Source organism: Lactuca sativa, chromosome 4 (genome assembly GCF_002870075.4).
Source record: "Lactuca sativa cultivar Salinas chromosome 4, Lsat_Salinas_v11, whole genome shotgun sequence".
NCBI classification, from domain to species: domain Eukaryota; kingdom Viridiplantae; phylum Streptophyta; class Magnoliopsida; order Asterales; family Asteraceae; genus Lactuca; species Lactuca sativa.
The window spans coordinates 290,886,555-290,905,912 of NC_056626.2; the positions used below are offsets into that span (position 1 = coordinate 290,886,555).

Consider the following 19,358-nt stretch of genomic DNA (forward strand, 5'->3'; position numbering starts at 1 on the left):
ATCTCCGACTACATTGTATGATTGGTCTAGTGGAGTGATGGACTTAATGGATTAAGCCCTTAATGGTTTATGTGACATCCCCAAAATCTCGGCCAGAAAAGACCGATTTCATTTATGCTTTTTAAAACATTTTCAGAGTAAATCCGTTTGATTTTAAAAGAGATGCGGAATTTGTTCCCAAAAACAAAACATGATAAAATAGATATTTATCAAAACATTTCATATAGAAATATGATTTCATTTCATAATCAAAAGTCGGGATGTCATGTTCCGATATAGATCATAAAGCATAAACGATAACATCACAAGTCGTTCAACAAATATATACATATACAGACTTGTAAACAAAACAACTTGATGATTCGTCCATCTTAAGCTCTTGCGCCACTTCCTGTAATACAAATAAACTGAGTGGGTCAGGCTTGGGAGCCTGGTGAGCATATAGGGTTTTCAAACCCACAATAATTATATTTAATTACAACAATCAACAATAAACCCGATTACCCATTCCCGTTATCCTCACCTTACGTTCCTAAAAATAACGTCTATGAACTTATTTCAGGATTTTCATCGGGACGGACATTACTGCAGAGGGGCTTCCTCAACAATAAGTGTCCTAAAGGCAACCATGTGGGGGATAGAGTACACCGGTGAACACGTCGTTCACAACACCTACAGGTAATGAGCCTGCTAGTGTTCCACAAGACAGTCTAGAATAGTCTGTGGTCGTCATCCATACTCTGCTGAATGACTAGAATAACACCAATAACACCGAGGCCTCTCATCTGTTTATTTCACACCAATTATCTACCCATGTTCTACCCAACATATTAGTAGATAAAAAAATATACATTTTTATACATCGTTTATAAAACCTGTATAGCATGCTTTAATAAATACATATTCCACATAACAGATGAGGCATACACACATAACACGTATTTCATAGAGAATATATCAGATCTATGAGATAGAAGAGAGTGAATATACATTCACACATATAACCACAAAATATTTACACGTTGCACGTATTTTATATTAAATACTTCATAATATCGCGTTGGAAAGAAAATAACTACACATTCACATCCCGTATTCTTAAATACGTTTAAAAATTACTTGTATAATATCGCGTATTGAAAAGGGACTATACACTCACCTGATCAGAAGATGATCCGACAGCACTACGGCTTATAGAAGTAGTATCTCTCCGTAGATCTGGAAGATCTTCACAAAAACCGGGCTCCTCGCGGGCAGGGCTTCGGCTCGGGAATAACGCTCTTCGGGATCCTCGGGGCTTCGGATCTTGCTTCGGGGCTCGAGAATAATACCGGGGCTTCGGGATATGATTGGCATGCAATTTGAGGCAAAACTTAGAGAGAGGGAAGAGTTTGAACAAGAGAAAATGGCTGATTTCGAGTTCTATTTATAGGCTGAGGGTCTGGGATTACGCGGGGCGTAATCTCAAATTACGCAGGGCGTACTCAGTACGCGGGGCGTACTCGGTTACGCGGGGCGTACTTTGACGTCACTGCGTGTGTCGACTGGTGGCACTCGAGTATTGGTCAGACAAGTTGCATCCGACTGAGTACGCGGGGCGTAATTGACTTGTCGAACTTCTAAATTGCGTAACTTTCGCATATGAGCTCCGTTTTCGACGTTCTTTATATCCACGCGAAGGTCAGACCATACTCTACAACTTTCATTTAGACTCTGTCGGCTAATTTTGACTTTTATTTTTATTATTTATTTTTAGAAGGCCGGGACAGAAAAACTTCGTTATAAATTCATAACTTCTTCGTTTGACGTCCGTTCTCGCCTAACTTTTCATCGTTTCGCTACTAAAAACGAGATCTTTGATTCTCATTTAGATTGTTTCGGCCAAAAACCGCTCGATCTCAAATCGAGTATTCGGGCTGCATACTGCTAAGTCGAAACTTAGAAAAATCATAACTTCCTCATACGAAGTCAGATTTGGGCGTTCCTTTTATGCACGCTATCGGTTTAACGAAATCTACGACTTTCGTTTAGATTGCTAAGGCTAAATATCGCTCTATCTTAAATTCATATTTTACATCACTCGACGTCGTGCCGGTTCTGTCGCGAAACTTCGACAGGTCATAACTTCTTCGTTATAACTCGGATTTTGGCATTCCTTATATCTCCTGAATCCTTGTTTCAACCACTACAACTTTATGCAAAGATATCGGGCTTATCTCACACTTTAATTTTGATGCTTATTTTATTCTTAATTCATTAAATTATAATAATTAAGAAAATAAACACATAAATCATATAATTCACAAATAATACATTTTTATTATTTCAAATTGGGGTTACAAAGGTTAACCTAGACTATTACATTGCTAAAAATGGCAATCCCAGAAACACGGGCGTTACAGTTTAAGTAAGAACACTTAACCCTAATCGTCGTTTTATGTGGAAACCCTAATTATGATTGGTCTTCAAGTTGGGCCTCTCTTTTGGGCTTTGGTGTTTGGATTCTTGTTGGGCAATCTGAGGACAAGTGTATAGACCAGATTATTTGGATGGGCTTTAGGGTAAGGCCCATGTAAGGGGTATAGGGCTAATTTGGAAAATTAGGCCATAATTGGGCCTTGGTTGATTATCTGACTTTTGGGTCTTCGGAGTATGAGTTAGGCCTTGGTCTTGGACTAAGCTATGTTAGGGGTAAAATGGTCCTTTTACCCCAAGTGTTTATTTATGGTTATGCATTGAAAACCAAATGGTTAATTTGGTTATTTTGACAATTGACAGTTCGGGGATTTGTCAGCCAGCAGCCAAAGAATTATTTGCGGGACTTCAACAATGCAAGGTGAGTTTCCTACTTGTTTAAACGGGTTGAAGGCACCAATGTCGGCTCGTGTAGTTTATATGTTCTTGATAGGAACACGGAGTGTGGGCAGGGCCCATATCTCATTATTACCTGAGTATAGATATCATTTAGATTGTTGGATTACTATACTTGTTGTCTGTGTGATACATGTATGTTTTGTTAGGAATGTGAGTGTGGGTGAGGCCCGTATCTCATCATTAGTTGAGTGTGGGCGGGTCCCATATCTCATAGCATTATTTAAGTATGTATGTAGGAATGATTGATAGATTTGGCTATACTTGTTGTCTGTGTGATACTTGTATGTATGTTTAGTAGTTGAGTGTGGGCGGGGCCCGTATCTCATAGTCAGTCGAGTGTGGGCAGGGTCTGCATCTCGAAGTTAGCAGAGTGTGGGCAGGGACCGTATCTCCTAGTTAGTCGAGTATGGGTGGGGCCCATATCTCATAGTCAGCAGAGTGTGGACGGGGCCTGTATCTCCTAGTTAGCTGAGTGTGGATGTAGCCCGTATCTCCTTGAGTGTGGGCGGGGCTCGTATCACCTAGTAGAATGATTATGTGTATGGTATGTGGTAGTTTGGGGAGACTCACTAAGCTTAGTGCTTACAGTTTTTAGTTTTGGTTTTAGGTACTTCCGGTAGCAAGGGGAAGAGCTCTGGATGACTGCAGTGCACACACCATTTGTTTAGCCTGGGATGTTTTTACTCTGATATATTGATTTGAGTTTTGATAAGATACTCTGATTGAATATTATGACTTATGTGTTTGGATGAAATGGTTTTGATAATTATGGTTATTTTAATAAATAAAAAAGAAATTTTTAGCCGTGATTTTTTTGATGTAACAGTGAGCTTGACGAGTCACGTCGTGAGCTTGGTTTTTCAGCTAAAATCTTCTTCTTTTAAGCTCCAAACCTTCAAAGTTCCAATGCTTGTCAATTCTAGTCCTTATTCTTCAAGAGTGTCTGTAACACTTGGATTTTTGGTATGTTCCTTTTAGCCCCTTTTATTTATTTATTGCATATTGGCCCTTGGAGTAGTACGCGGGTGTACCATATGGTACGCTTAGCCTACTAGCTGAGAAGCTAGTAAGTGGGGTATGGTACGCTTAGCGTACTAAGGTGGAGTTGGATCGCGGATGCAAGGCCTTGTACGTTGGGCAAACGAGGGTTACACTTTGCTTACTCGAAGGTTAATGAAACCCTAATTTTAGGGTGTTTCGCCCTATATAAAGACCTTAAGTCCCTTGGGGTGGACTCTTTACTAGCCTCCATATCTTCTAAACCCTATAATCGGCCTTAAGCCTCCATTGTTGTATTTTTTAGCTCGTGAGAAGTATTTGGTGTTGGTTTTGTTCATTTTGAAGAGATTGAAGGAAGTGGAAGGTTCACAATTTGGTGGGAAACTTGGAGATCCAGAATCATCACCCATTTTGTAAGCCTTTTGAGGTATCAAGGTTCATACCTTGGCTTTTGAATGCTTAGATCTCTTTATGTCTTGATTTTTTTTGCTTTTGGTCCCTTTTTGGGTTGGCTGGCGAGTTAAGACGTTGTAGAGATTGTCCTTTTACCTCTGAAAATTTTATGAAGTTCTTAAGCATAAAGGTGCAAGCTTTATGGGATTTTTGGTCACATGCATGTATTAAGTTATCTATTAAGTCCTTTTTAGCTTTAAGAGCTTCATTAATCCATGCATGCATGTCAAGTTAGCAACTTTACGTGATAAATCAGCTCAAGGAAGTTAGATCTATGTCTTGGAGTAAAGTCTTTATGGATTAAGAGTTGGAATTGAGTTTTCGCTGAATAGGGAAGTACGTTGGGCATATTAGCAGGTACGCTTAGAATACAATCCCTAAAGTGAGTACGCTACGCATACGTGTTGAGTATGACCTGCTTACTAAGTCAGTTAGGCTTCACATATTGGATCTTCAGTTGGGTCTTTCTTTTAGGCTTTGGTGCTTTGGGCTTGTTTGGCCATTTGGATTCTTATTGTTTTAGGCTGGGAATATGTTGGACATTGGATTATGGCCCATGCAAGAAATTTTGGCCCAATTTGGAAAATTGGACCATGTTTGGGCCTTGTATGATTATCTTGGTCATTGGGCCTTTTAGATTGTGAGTTTGGGCCTTAGTCTTGGACCACACTAGTTAAGGGGTAAAATGGTATTTTTAGCCTGATTATGGACAGAGAGTTATGGATTGGAATCCAACTATTAATGGGATGAATATTTTATTATTTGATATTGATAACTCGATGATTTGTCAAACCAACAGCCAAAGATTTATCAGTATGATCCAGCAGTTCGAGGTGAGTTTTCTCACAGTGTTTAGCGGGTCGAAGGCTCCAATGCCAACCCATGATCTGTTATGTTATATTACTCGTTATCTGTTCGACACGTGTATGTGTATGTGTTGTATGCTTACTAGGAGAGGCCCGATGGTTATTTTGTATGCTATTACCTGTTATGCTTATATGAATTGTATGTGGGCGGGGTTCGTTATGCGAGTTACGGTGGGGCCCATTGTACTCATTGGGTAAGGCTCGTTATGTGATATGTATGTATGGTATGTGTTATCCTGTGGAAATCACTAATCTTTGTGCTTACGGTTTTCAGTTTAAGTTTCAGGTACTTCCAGTTCCATGGGGAAGGGCTCGAGATGATTGCAGAGCACACACCACCTCGTTCTGCATTTTGTGATTTACTCAGATTTGATATTATGTTTGATACACTTATTTTATCTGCATTTTATTGATGGTGTTTTAGAATACTAATTTTATTAAATTAAAAATGAAATTTTTGGGTCTTATTTTTGGGACGTTACAAGTTGGTATCGGAGCCTTGGTTTGAGGGATTTAGACATACTCTCGGGTGTGTCTGAACTCAAACTAAGGATTTGGTAAAGTTTTTCAAAAAGAAATGTATTTTTAATAAATGAGTTTTTTAAGACAAGAAAGGGTGTGGTGCATGCAATCAGCCGAGCTCGACTAAGTTTTCCCAAAATACCCATATATGTTATATGATATGGTTTGATCTGTGAATTTGTGAATCGCATGCTAGTTAGCACTAAGGATCTGCTCAGTTTCTTTTGCATGATAGAATTCTAGGTGAGATGCTTTTATATACCCATTATATGAGCTTGTAGACTTGCATGATAGTACTGATCAGTCAGTGGTAGGATGGCCTGATTAGGTGATGCTTGGTTCTGGTTAATTGATGCTCGAATGTTGCTTGCTTTGTGCTTTTAGGAGTTCTTACTAACTTAAGCTAACTAGTAAGAGAATATGCTAAGTTAACTATTATGGGAACTAAATAATTTTAAAATGTTCGGTTTTAACTCTATTGTGCGCCTCTTGTTTGAGTCAAAGCGTTGTAGTGTGATACCTTTCATTCAAAGAATTATTTGGTTTTAGTGATACGTAATTGTATTAGTGAGCTAGTTAGAGGAAGTTATCGGGAGTTCCTTCTGCAGCTGATGGTGGAGAGTGGTGTGGAATTTACCCTAGGAAAACCTAGGATGAGATCAAGTGATGGGAGCCTTATCTAATAGGGAAAGTTGTATGGATATAAAGTCACTTGGTGGATTCAAGGAAATCCTCGAGGAAAGTATGGATAGATATGGAAGGTAGTATGGGCTCGTACGATTGGAAGCAGAGGATTTGTACTCGATTTTAGGAGAGTTGCGATGAAACCGAGAAGCTTGTAGAGATTGTAATCCCTCGATGTATTCTAATGCTTATTCTGATGGTTTATATGGTCTATTTTTAGTATGGTGACATTGCGAGGCAAACCTGTTGGTGGTTCTGGTGCTGGAAAGGGCTCGGGCTTAGGTTCTGGAGTCGGGCAGCTAGATGATCAGACTAAGGGGTTTATCTCATCTGAGATTATGTGTTTCATTCTCAAGCAGACTCATGTGATCTTTGATACGGTCAAGGAGAGCATTCTGGAGATTCTAGTTGAGCGGTTGAGCGCCTTTTGCTCTGAGATGGTGGCCTTGGTTGGTGCGCGTTCATTGATCTTCAGGGATTTCCGGGCATATGGAGCTCCAAATTATCATGGGGAGAAGGACCCGATAATGAGCAGAAGGTGGTTAGTGGATATTGTTAATGCCTTCTACACCAGCAGTTTCCCCAAGGGGAAAATGTCAGGCTTGCTCCCTGACTTCTGAAGGATAGGGCATGAGATTGGTGGGAGGAGGTTGGGCGCTCCATGGGTGATGTTGAGTTAATTCGATGACCTGGAATGATTTTGTGACCAAGTTCAGGGCTGAGTTCGCACCAGTGATTGAGGTGCAATAGTTGGCACGAGAGTCTCAAGATCTCCGCCAGACTACTGAGATAGTGGTTGAGATAACTACGATGTTCCGGGAGAGGGCACTTTTGGTTCTGTAGTACGTGGCGGATGAGGAGATGAAGAAGGCTCGGTATCATGAGATGTTAAGGAGTGAAATTCGACAGTTTGTGAGTCGATCTGATGCAAGACGTTGGAGGATATGATAGCATAAGCTAGGGAAAGGGAGATTGATCTGGAGATGGAGAGGAAGAGGAAGTCGGATGAGGATCGTGTATCAAGGGGTTCGGGTAAGAGGCATGTAACACCCAGAAACTAGAAGGCTAATTAAGGAAAGATATTATGAAAATTGAAGGTCTGCTCATCGAGTCCAAGGGGGACAACTCGACGAGTAGAAATAAGTTTTCGGGACGTGGGTGAAGAGACCTATTCGATGAGTTAGGGAGGACCAACTCGACGAGTTGGTCTGGATTTGGGAAACCCTAGATTCGGGGTTTTCCACTCTATTTAAGCATCTTAATCCCCACCTTATGGCCTTATTTCCAGCCTCCAAGTCCCAAATCCTAATCCACGAAACCCTAGAGCTTTGTGTGAGCTTGTGAGCCATTTTGAGTGATCTTGGTGTGTTTTTGAAACTTAGGGAAGAAGAAGGAACTAGAGGATTCAAGAAGAAGATAGTAGATCCAAAGACTTCTTTCCATCCCCTTCAATTTCTGGTAAGCAAGTCTCAACCTTGCTTAGTAGCTTGATAGATCTCTTTCTTTCACTTTATGAGGGTTTTTGGTCAAAGAAGCTTATTCCTGGGAAATGGACGTCCCAAGTGATTTATCGTTCAGATCTGGGATCTAAAAGGGGTTTCATCGCATAAAGGTGCAAACTTTATGACCATGGAATCCCTATGTAAGTTTTAAGGTGTTGTTATGGCCTTTTAAGCCCCAAAAGGTCATGCATTGAAGGAAAGCTTTAGACTTTACGTGTTCAAATGATGTTTAAGGCCTAGATCTATGTTAGTGTGCTTTAGCTTTGAGTATTATGGCTTTTGGACAAAGATATATGTCCTAAAGAACTAAGGTTTTAGATAAACCCATTAAGAGGGACTAATAGCAGGTAAAGTTGGAAAATTTACCCTTGAAAGGGTATTTCCAGTAAGTAGAAGGAGTATGGAGTTTTGAACTGGAGAGTAGAGGCTTAATCTGTTAAGATGGCCCAAACAGACTATGGGACTCGTCTAGTCCATAGAGGAACTCGACGAGTTGTATCGTGTTGTCCCAATTTTAGTTTAAGGTAGAAATCGACGAGTCTGTGAAGGGACTCGACGAGTTGATTCGGACAATCGCCACTATGAATGGCCAGGAAAATCGGCGAGTCAGGGGGTGACTCGACGAGTTGGGTCGCGATTTCAGGGTTCTGGTTTATAGAACTCAGCGAGTTGATGGAGCAACTTGGCGAGTTGAGTCAACTCGGAGTGTTGACTTTGACTTTTACCAAGCGTTGACTTTGACTTTGACCATGAGTAAAATGGCCATTTTACCCTAAGAAGGATGAGTAGTTCTTGACTAAGTATTATGTTGGTAATGGTAGCTCGAGAAGTTGAGAGATAAGCAGTTCGGAGATCTGCCAGCTAGCAGCGAGAGGTTTATTCACGGGATTCTACAGTCAGCTTGTGAGGTGAGTTTTCTCTAGTAGGAACGGGTCGAAGGCACCAATTTCGGCTCGTTTATGTATGATAGTGGATACTGGATTTAGATCCGATGTCGCGGTTAGCCCGATGTAGTTTATATGTTTTCGGATTTATGTTCGATGTCGGGCGAGGCCCGAGGAAGGTTTATATGAATTTTTCCGAACTACAGTTCGATGTCGGGTGGTACCCGAGGAAGGAATGCATTTGTGATACTTGTATGTGCCTGGTAGGGAAGTGAGTGTGGGTGGGGGCCCGTATCTCATTACTAGCTGGTGGACGAGATTACATATCTAGGGGCCTTGAGACTAGCAGTTGTAGTGTAGTGATTGACTGTTATGTACTAGCATGACTATATGTTATTGTTTATATGCATATAGTGGACAGGGCCTAGAGACAGGCAAGGCCTAACAGAAACATATATGTATACCGAGTGGGGCTCGATGCCATTCGGGGCCTAATGCCAGATTCTTCCGATGTTGGGCGGGGCCCGATGTCGCGGGCTAGGCCCTATATATGTGCTTATGTGTATGGTATGTGGTAGTTTGGGGAGGCTCACTAAGCTTCGTGCTTACAGTTTTCAGTTTTTGTTTCAGGTACTTCCAGTAGCAAGGGGAAGAGCTCGAGATGACTGCAATGCACACACCATTGATTTAGCCTAGGATGTTTTTACTCTGATATTTTGACATATGATTTAGATACAATATTTTGAACTATGATATTTTTGGGATGATTGATGAAATATGGTTTACTTGACTTTAAAATGAAATTTTTGGACTATATTTTTGGAATGCTACAAGTTGGTATCAGAGCCTTGGTTTGAGGGATTCGGGCACACTCGCGCGTATGTCTGAACTCAAACTAAGGACTTGGTATGAAAACTTTCGAAAGAAAATCATTTTTATAAAAAGGACTTTGAGAAAAATAAAAGGATTTTGAAAGGAGAAAAGGACTTTGATAAAGAGAAAAGGGTGTGGTGCATGCAATCAGCCGAGCTCAAGTAAGTACTCCCAAATTACCCATACAAGTTTATGTTATGATATGTTTATGAGAACTGCATGCTAGATTAGGACTAAGGATCTAGGAAGGATGCCTTATGTGCCTGTTATATGTGTATCAGCTTTATGAACTGCATGATAGTACAAATTAGTCAGTGATATGATGGAATGATTAGGATATTCTTCATTATGTGTACTCAATGCTCGAATGTTGCTTGCTTTGTGCTTTTAGGAGTTCTAGTTATATTTTACTAACTAGTAAACGAATATGTTAAGTTACATATTGCACGGACTAAATAATTTCAGAAGGTTAGGTCTAGCTCTATTTCGCAGCTCTTGTCTGAGTCCAACCATTGTAGAGTAGGATCTCTCATTCGAAGAATTATCTAATCTTAGTGATATGTAATGGTATTTGCGAGCTAGTTAGGGGGAGATAACAGGGACTTCTTATGCAGCTGATGGCCGAGAGTGGGATGGAGATTACCCTAGGATAATCCAAGGATGAGATTAGTGCTAGGAGCAGTAGTAGTGAGAAGGGACTTGGTGGAGTCGAGGCAATCTTTGTGGAAAGTACGGATAGATGTGGAAGGTAGTATGGGACCGTACTACTGAAAGCAAAGGGTCCGTACTCGAGTCAAGGAGGGCTGAGATAAAACCAGGAAACTTGTAATGTGTGTGTGTGGTCCCTTGATAGTGATGAGTATTCGGATGGTTGTTATGATATGTTGCAACATGGTGACGCTACGTGGTAGACCAGTGGGCAGTTCAGGTGTCGGTGAGGGATCAGGCTTGGCCTCTATAGCCGAGCAGCTGGATGAGCAAACGAGAGAGTTTATTTTAGATGAGATTACGCGCAAGATTTTAGACCAAACTACTGTGATATTTGGTACGGTCAAGGAGGGAATTACGGAGATTTTGGATGAGAGGTTACCGAGATGGCGGCCATGAAAGGGGCATGCACATTGAAGTTCAGGGAGTTCAGAGCCTGTGGAGCTCTAGACTATCATGGGGCTAAGGACCTCATTGCAAGTAGACAGTGGTTGGCAGATGTCGCCGACGCCTTCCGTTCTAGCCGGTGTCCCGAGGGGGACAAGGTACGACTCGCCTCCTGTATTCTGAAGGACAAACCGTGTGATCGGTGGGAGGAGGTTGGACGTGCTATTGGAAATGATGACGCATTGGACACGATGACATGGAGTGACTTCTTGGCCAGGTTTAGGGCTGAGTTTTCACCGGTTATTGAGGTGCAGGAGTTAGCACGAGAGTTCCAAGACCTCCAGCAGACTACGGAGACAGTGGCGGAGATCACCACCAAGTTCAAGGAGAGAGCCCTTCTTCTTCCGTAGTATGTGGCGAACGAGGAGATAAAAAAGGCTCGATACCACGAGATGCTGAGGAGCGACATTAGATAGTTCGTGAGCCGGTCCAGCTGCAAGAAGCTGGAGGATATGATCGCTCGATCTAGGGAGAGGGAGATCGACTTAGAGGCGAAAAGGAAAAGGAAGTCGGACGAGGTTCAGGCATCCACGAGATCTGGCAAGAGGCCCAAGACATCAGATTCTAGATCGAGAGGTCATCAGGACCGTAGCCGTTGTGGCAAGTGCGGAAGGACACACGAGGGTGCGTGTAGGAGCGGCAGTAGTGGTGATTCAGGTTGCCTCAAGTACGGCCGAATCGGTCATTATAGCAGGGATTGTACTGCTACCATCACCCAGGGATCAGATCTGATCTGTTTCTATTGCAGTTAGCGGGGCCATAAGAAGGCCCAATTTCCGAGTTTGGCTACAGCTGGAAAGGTGATGGTACCTGCCCCTGTGACATTGAGGATCACAGACGGTTGTCAGGTCCAAGCAGAGGCTCCTGCGGAAATGAGCAGGGATTTCCAGTTGATTACAGAGGAGACACGAGCAGCTTCCGATGTTGCAGGTGCGTATCTTTTGCTTTTCTATCAATTTCTGTTTATGATTTTATTGTTATTTTCTTCCATCCATATGAGTAGTTGTATCTTGGGATTATACTTCCTGTTTACGTTCGGATTATATGCCATCTGCATACCATGAGTCTTAGGGTAATAGTGAGGGGACGTCTCCGTATAAAGTGGGTTCTCAGGATGCGGTAGCTGTAACAAGTGTGATTGGAACTCAGAAGTGTTCTAAAAGTCTTTAAGGGACTTACTGCTTTAGTGTCGGTTGGTTTTGGAAACACTTACAATGATAAGCGTTGGTTTCCAGCAAGATTGATCATTGGATGATACGAAGGATTGGGGATCCTTCTAGCCAGCTGTGCTATAAGATGTTAGGTGAACCAAAGTGGGGGAGAGTTCTCCAAGGGTTCGGGAATAGAAGGAAGTATGAATTTAGGATGAGTTCACATTCTCGTCAGGAATGGAAGGCAGACCCAGTGGCTGATTGGATTGAGGGTGATATTTGCATACTTAGCTATATTTTTAGTATAGATTTATATCATTTATTAGCTAATTGTTTACATTTTATGGACAAAGGGTACTTAATAACGTTCAAATTGTATTTTCAATCTAGAAAGGAAGCTCGGGAATGGAAGAAAGAAGAAAGATGCTTAATTCTGAAGCTACTCGACGAGTAGAGACGACTACTCGACGAGTACATACGAAGATTCACGAAGAGTTACGAGAAGTCCTTGCCGCATACGGATTCAACGAAGGGACTCGGCAAGTCGGTAGGCTACTCGACGAGTAGCCCCTGTTTTGAGATATTTATAAATAGCAGCCACAAATCCAAATGAGTTCTCTTTCTGGCTTTAGTTAAGTTTTAGTTGAAGTTTCTAGTCTTGTAAAACTAGAGAAAACCTTATTTTTATTACTTGTCTTTTAGAAAATATTAGATATTAGTTTTAATTTTCCGTTCCCTGAGTTCGATACCCTACTTATTTAGTCATACCACAATTGACAGGTCCACTGCCTTCATGTGTTAATTATATAATCAAAAGTAGGTTTAAAACTAGTTGAGTTTACACACATCAAGTTTTTGGAGCCGTTGTCGGGGAACGGTTCAAAAATTAATTCTAATCTCTAGTTTTATCGATCCTTTGTGTGAGATTTATCTTGCACAAAGTTATTTCTTAGGTAATTTAGTAATTAGGATAAGTTTAGTTAATATTCTATTTTTAGGAGTTAGTATATAATTTTTTCATTTCTGCTCTGAACTCGCCGAGTGCAATCGAAGCAACTCGGCGAGTCCATCGATGTTACACAATTTCGTGTTTATTTTATTTTTGTTCTTTTTACGCGTTTTTCTTGTTTTGATTTCAGGTTTACATGACCCGAGGATCCAACACACCTTTGGTCCCTCCATTTGAAGACTCGGAATCCGTACTTAGAAGAAATAAAGATAAAGTCATTTAAGACAATCACCCGCCGAAGAAATCACCATTCAAAGACCTCAAATCAGTTTTTGGGAAGAAAAAGGACAAGAAAGAAGGTGAGGCCAGCAGTCAACAAAGTGAAGGAAGTAAATTAGAGAGTTTTGAAGATAATACAAAAGAAACCGAGATTGAGTACAATTACGACTCCAAATCCGAAGAAGAAAGTGAATTTGAAGACGAACCCGTTAACCCCATGGCTAACATCGATGAAGTTCCCCTGGGAGAATGGAATAAGAGGATACGAGATGATACCAGCCTGGGACTTGTGCAACCCATCATTCCCGCTACTGCCACTTTCGAACTAAAGGCCACATACTTGCTCAACTTAAGGAAATCCCTTTCTATGGGAAAGATCACGTAGACGCTTACAAGCATTTGGATGAGGTCAATGATGTTGCTGATTATTTTAATGTTCCAAATGTTCCTCGTGAAACCATGCTGCTTCGTATGCTTCCAGTCACATTCAAGGGTGCTGCAAAGGATTGGCTAAAATCACTACCACCAGGATCCATTACTACATGGGCCAAAATGAAGGAAGAATTCATTGATCAGTTATGTCCTCCTTCAAAGATAGCCAAACTGAAGAGAGCAATTGCTAAATTTGAGCAACAAGCTTGAGAGTCCTTATACGAGGCATGAGAGAGATACAAAGGTCTACTCAGAAACTGCCCACATCATGATTTTAATAGTCAACAAGAAGTCTCCATTTCCTATGATGGAGTCAATGTAACAACTAAGAAGCTCCTTGACTCGCAAGGACCCCTCACAAAGAATCCACCCCCGGTGATCAAAGAACTAATTGAAGAATTCTCTAAGCACTCTAGAGAATACCATAACCCAAGGAATGACTTGACTAGAGGGGCAGTAAATTCCATTAACGGTGATATGGCAGCAATGATGGTAAAGTTTGAAAGCATGGACCGAAGAATGACTAAGATGGACCAATCCATCCATGCTATTAGGGTAGCATGTGAAAACTGTAGAGGACCTCACCTTACAAAAGATTGTGATCTTGATGAGAATGGGAACCGGAAGGTACAAGTATGCTATTCAAGTGGTGATAGATTTGATGATAATTGGCGAAAACCGAGGAAAGAATGGCTACCATATGATGAGTACAAAAAGACAAGGGAAGAAAAGTATAAGCAAAAAGATAGAGGTTTTTACCAAAAGGAGGAATCGGTACATGAAAAGAAAACAGATTTGGAAGACATGCTTACAAGATTCGTAGCCGTATCCGAGAAAAGACACAATGATACCGATGCTACACTTAAAGATCAACAAAATATGTTGAGAGAACACCAACTTATGATGAAAGATCAACAAGCTTTGCTTAGGAATCAGCAAGCATCTATTCTTAACATAGAAAAATAGCTGGGGAAATTTGCACAACAAGTGAATGAGAGAAGACCGGGTGGACTTCCAAGAAATACCAAAAGTAACCCGAAAGATGCACATATAAATATAATCACAACTAGGAGTGGGAAGATTATAACCCTTCTGACTCCTATTCAGCATGAAGATCCTAAACTAGTGCAAGAGCATAAAGAAGAGCATGCAGAAACACAGAATCCCAACTCGACTCGCCGAGTCGAAGAAATGGATTCGACGAGTCCCCCAGCTGAACAAAAAAACCTGCCTCCGGTTAAATCATATCAGCCTCCACTTCCCTATCCAGCTCGAGCTAGACAAGAAAAAAATGAAGTAGACTACCAGAAGTTTCTAGAACACATAAAAGCTCTTCAGATCAACATGCCATTCATAGAAGTGGTTGCACAAATGCCAAAATATGCAAAATTCCTCAAAGAGCTGCTAACCAATAGGAAAAAGATGGAAGAAGTAAAGAAGTTGGTCCTAAACGAAAACTGCTCAGCTACTATGTTGAACAAACTCCCTAAGAAGAAAGGTGATCCGGGAAGCTTGGCATTGCCCTGCCAATTTGGAAACTTAGCTACCATTTATGCATTGGCTGACTCGGGGGCATGTGTAAACCTCATGCCTTACTCATTTTTCAAAAAGTTAGACCTTCCAGAGCCAAGGCCCATTCGTATGGCAATTCACCTAGCAAACAAGACGGTTACATTCCCTAGGGGAATATGTGAAGATCTCTTGGTGAAAGTGGATAAGTTCGTGTTCCCCGTGGACTTTATAGTTTTACACATGGAAGTGGATCCCCAAGTTCCGATCATACTCAGAAGACCTTTTCTCAATACAGCAAGTGCTATCGTCGACATGCGAGATTCTAAACTTACCCTTCGGGTAGGAGACGAATCAATCACTTTTGGAGTTGATCAAGCCATGAAATATGCAAGGAGTAGTGATGACACGGCATTTTCGATTGACATGTTTGAAGAATTATTAGAAGATTGGAATGAAGATGAGCCAAATAAGTACACTGTCACATTTGAAGAAGAATTTGATGCTGACGGGACCTGCTGGAAATAGAGAGACTGCTCGAGGAAGCTGATTATAACGATCTGATCAAAAATGCAGAAGATTCGACTCGCCAAGTAGCCTCGCCCGACTCGGCGAGTCCATTCAAAGAACCCCAAACAGTCATGAATATTACCACGGACTCGACGAGTTCCCTAGATGGACTTGACATGTTCAGCATTTAGAACACAAAAATTGAGCTTAAAACACTACCAGATCACTTGGAGTACGCATTTCTTGAAGATGGCCAGCAAAAACCTGTAATTATAGCTGCTGATTTGGCCAGACATGAGAAAGAAAGCCTTGTGGGTGTACTAAAGAAGAGGCGAGGTGCTATAGCATGGAAGATAACCGACATCAAGGGACTTAGTCCGGCCTATTGTTCCCACAAAATCAACTTAGAAGATGGATCAAAGCTGTAGTACAACGCTAAAGAAGACTCAACCAGAACATGCAAGAAGTTGTGAAAAAGGAGGTGGTGAAACTACTAGATGTCGGAATCATTTATTCGATCTCCGAAAGCCCATGGGTGAGTCCGGTTCAAGTGGTTCCAAAGAAAGGAGGTATGGCGGTAGTGGCTAATGAAAATAACGAATTAATTCCAACGAGGACAGTAACCGGGTGGCGTGTTTGCGTCGACTATAGGAAACTAAATGAGGCTACATGCAAGGATCATTTTCCGTTGCCATTTATCGACCAAATGCTCGAGAGGCTTTCCGGTCATCTATATTATTGTTTTCTCGATGGGTTTTCAGGGTACTTTCAAATTCCAATCGACCCACAAAACCAAGAGAAGACTACTTTTACATGCCCGAGTGGAACATTTGCATATAGACGCATGCCATTTTGGTTATGCAATGCACCAACTACTTGATGGCTATCGTTCATGATATGATCGAGAAGTTTATGGAGGTTTTTATGGATGACTTCTCGGTTTTCGGGTCCTCTTTTGAAGATTGTTTGTCCAACTTGGATCTAAAGCTAACAAGTGTGAAGAGTATTGTTTATAAAAAGTGTGAAGATCCGTAAGTATGCTTGTCGATTTTGAAAACATGTATAATTGTTGAACTTTGTATACATCACGTAGGTAAAAGTGTTGAACTCCCCGGGAAAACCCGATGTTTTCCCAATGCGTAAATTACATGACTTGTTTATTGTTATACCGATACGACGATTGTTTTTGATTTCCCAGGTGACATTGGATTAATTAAGGGTTGTGAGTTGTTACAATCACGCATTATTGAAAATGACTAGTTTGTAACTACAAATTATGAACGATCCTTGAGGCGTCGTCCATACTACTCACATAATCCAACCACCCTGACTTCTCTTGTTTAACGTCACCAATCTACTTACTCGGTTTCTCATAGCCCCACAACTGAGGAGAAAGGAGGGTAAGAAGCCTCCTTTATTTCCATAAGTCATTCAAGGCTATCGGGAATGCGAAAGGCACTTGGCCCGACTCGCATTTGACTTCTCGACTTCGCTAGCAGTACTAATGGACCCTTGGGGCCCAACAGCACAATAGAGCTATTGAAAGTCCTTTTACATGGAATTAGGTCATAGAAGGCCCATTAACATGTAAGCGCGTCCCCTTCGGGCCCAAAGATCATGTTATTGGGATAGCAAGGCCCAACAAGAACGATTTGAAACTTTCAAGCCCAAAGATTGAATATTGACTCCTCGTAATTGTCGCGTGTTTATTGAAGTACTACGGTTATTTGATTTTTGTTTTGTTATTGATTTGAGACCGAATCAATTTGTTTAGTAACGATATTGGTTGTTGGAAGTGTAATTGTTATTACGTTTCGTTGGTAGTCGTGGATCTCGTATTTTGTCTTAAGGGATTTGTTTGTTTAAAAGTAAAAATTTTACCTTTTCACAACCCTTCTTTTATAAAGTTAACACTTTTAGTCCTTTATATAAAAGAATTTCCATTTTAGTCCTTAAACCATTTTTCTTGACACTTTAGTATCATAACTTGTTGAAAAGAAATTATTAACCATATTTTGTTTTGTAAACAGCTTTAGTCTTTTCAGAATAATGTTTTCTCTGTTAAAACCCTCAATTTCGCAAATTTTACAGTTTTGGTCCAAAAGAGAAAAAAGTTACATTTTTGGTCCTTTTTGAATTTGAAAAGCATTTTTGACCATTGAAATAGTTTTAATACACTTCAAATCCCCTGTTTTACAGAAAACTTCCTTTTCAGCCCCTCAAACTTGAAAATCTCGCATATTGAGGCTTATTGGGCCGAAAAAGCCCAAGTTTAGCCCATTAAGTGTAAAATTTACATTTTTAGTCCTTCAAAAATGTTTTGTTTCAGATAAATTATTATGGAAACTGTTTGGACTGCTTTGACCCTCCTGAAACTATAATTTGTCGGTTTGGGCCCTTAGTTTTGTATTTTTAACAATTTAAGCCCAAAAATGAGTTTTATGTTCAAGTATGTTCAACCTAACCATATAAACTATTTTTCTTGAATTGATTAGTATAAAATAGTTTAGGTTATGTTTATTTCCTTCCCCGTGTTTTAGATCTCGGTTTTACACACTTGTTGAATAACATATTCATCACAAACACAAGATATCACACACATACATGCATCAAATCACACATAGCATACAATTACACATAGATCTACACATTTACTTGTATTCTCCCCCATAAAAACTCATAAAAACCGAAAAGAAGGGGTATGAAACTCACCTTGGTGTGGTTTTGGTTTTGGAAGGAAAAGATGAGAAGAATTCGATCCTAGCAACCTTTCTTGGAAGATCTCGAACTTGGATGCTTCTAAGGTGCTAGATCATAAGTTTGAATGAATTAAGAGATGATTCTTGAATGAAATGAAATAGCTATCTTATGGATCTAAGCAATATCTTACCTTAGATGATGATTTTTATGGAAGAAATCCCTTGAACACCTCTTAGATCTCAAAAATATGGAGAAGAAATGAGAGAGTTTCTTGAGAGAATTGTGAGTGAAATGTGTGTGTGTGCTTGGATTCGGCCGAGAGCAAGAGAGAGAGATAGAGAGGAGAGAAGAGAGGTTTTGAAGTGATTTGCATGAAAACATGAGATGGTGCATGGGAATCCTATGGACAAATGTGAGGTGGCATGGGAAAGTCAACTCTTCATTCTTTGGGTTGGGCTTGGGCCGAGAGTTGGAGAGGGAAAAAGAAAAGGATTGGGCCTTGTATACTTAAGCATTTTTCATGGTTATGTTAAGTGATGTTTGGTCCAAATAAATATAAATGTGATTTTTATGACCTATTAGGGCTAAATTAGGTTAATTATAGCCTAATATCGTTCATTTAAATAATTTATTTCATTCTAGGCCCAATATGGCCCAAAATATTGAAATAAATGGAAGTGGGTCCAATTAGAGCCCATTTAAGAGTTCTAAGCCCAAGATAGTCAAATTGGAAGCTTATTGGTACATTGGGCCCAATAAGGAAGTCCTAGTCCAAAATGGACTTAAACAAGAACTTCTAGTGTTTCCAATTGCTTATTGACTACTTCAAATGCTTGTATGAGGTGTTTGATTGAAATTTTGTTGTCATAGAGTAAGCATCATGTCACACCCCAAAACCACGAACGGCGGAAACGTTCAGGGGTGGAGGACGTCATGTACAGTATCACAACAGTGTAATATAATAAACAAGCAACAACATCATCCATTGCATTACAAGTAGAATTTTAATACATGTG

The 19,358-nt window shown here is 40.6% G+C and overlaps 1 protein-coding gene and 1 non-coding gene across 2 annotated transcripts; one reads left to right on the forward strand and one right to left on the reverse strand.

The window, feature by feature from the left end:
• Positions 1 to 13,791: 13,791 nt before the first annotated feature.
• On the reverse strand, positions 13,792 to 13,898 carry LOC111882491 (small nucleolar RNA R71). The gene has a single exon (XR_002847162.1). It is a non-coding gene; the product is annotated as a small nucleolar RNA R71 (small nucleolar RNA).
• Positions 13,899 to 14,814: 916 nt separating this feature from the next.
• LOC111882477 (uncharacterized) lies at positions 14,815 to 15,660 on the forward strand. Its single transcript, XM_023878840.1, has one exon. The coding sequence runs from the start codon at positions 14,815 to 14,817 to the stop codon at positions 15,658 to 15,660; it is 846 nt and encodes a 281-aa protein (XP_023734608.1).
• Positions 15,661 to 19,358: the final 3,698 nt, after the last annotated feature.

Excerpts from the sequence above, each read along its gene's own strand:
- LOC111882477 (XM_023878840.1), top strand. The coding sequence starts at position 14,815 with ATGGATTCGACGAGTCCCCCAGCTGAACAAAAAAACCTGCCTCCGGTT.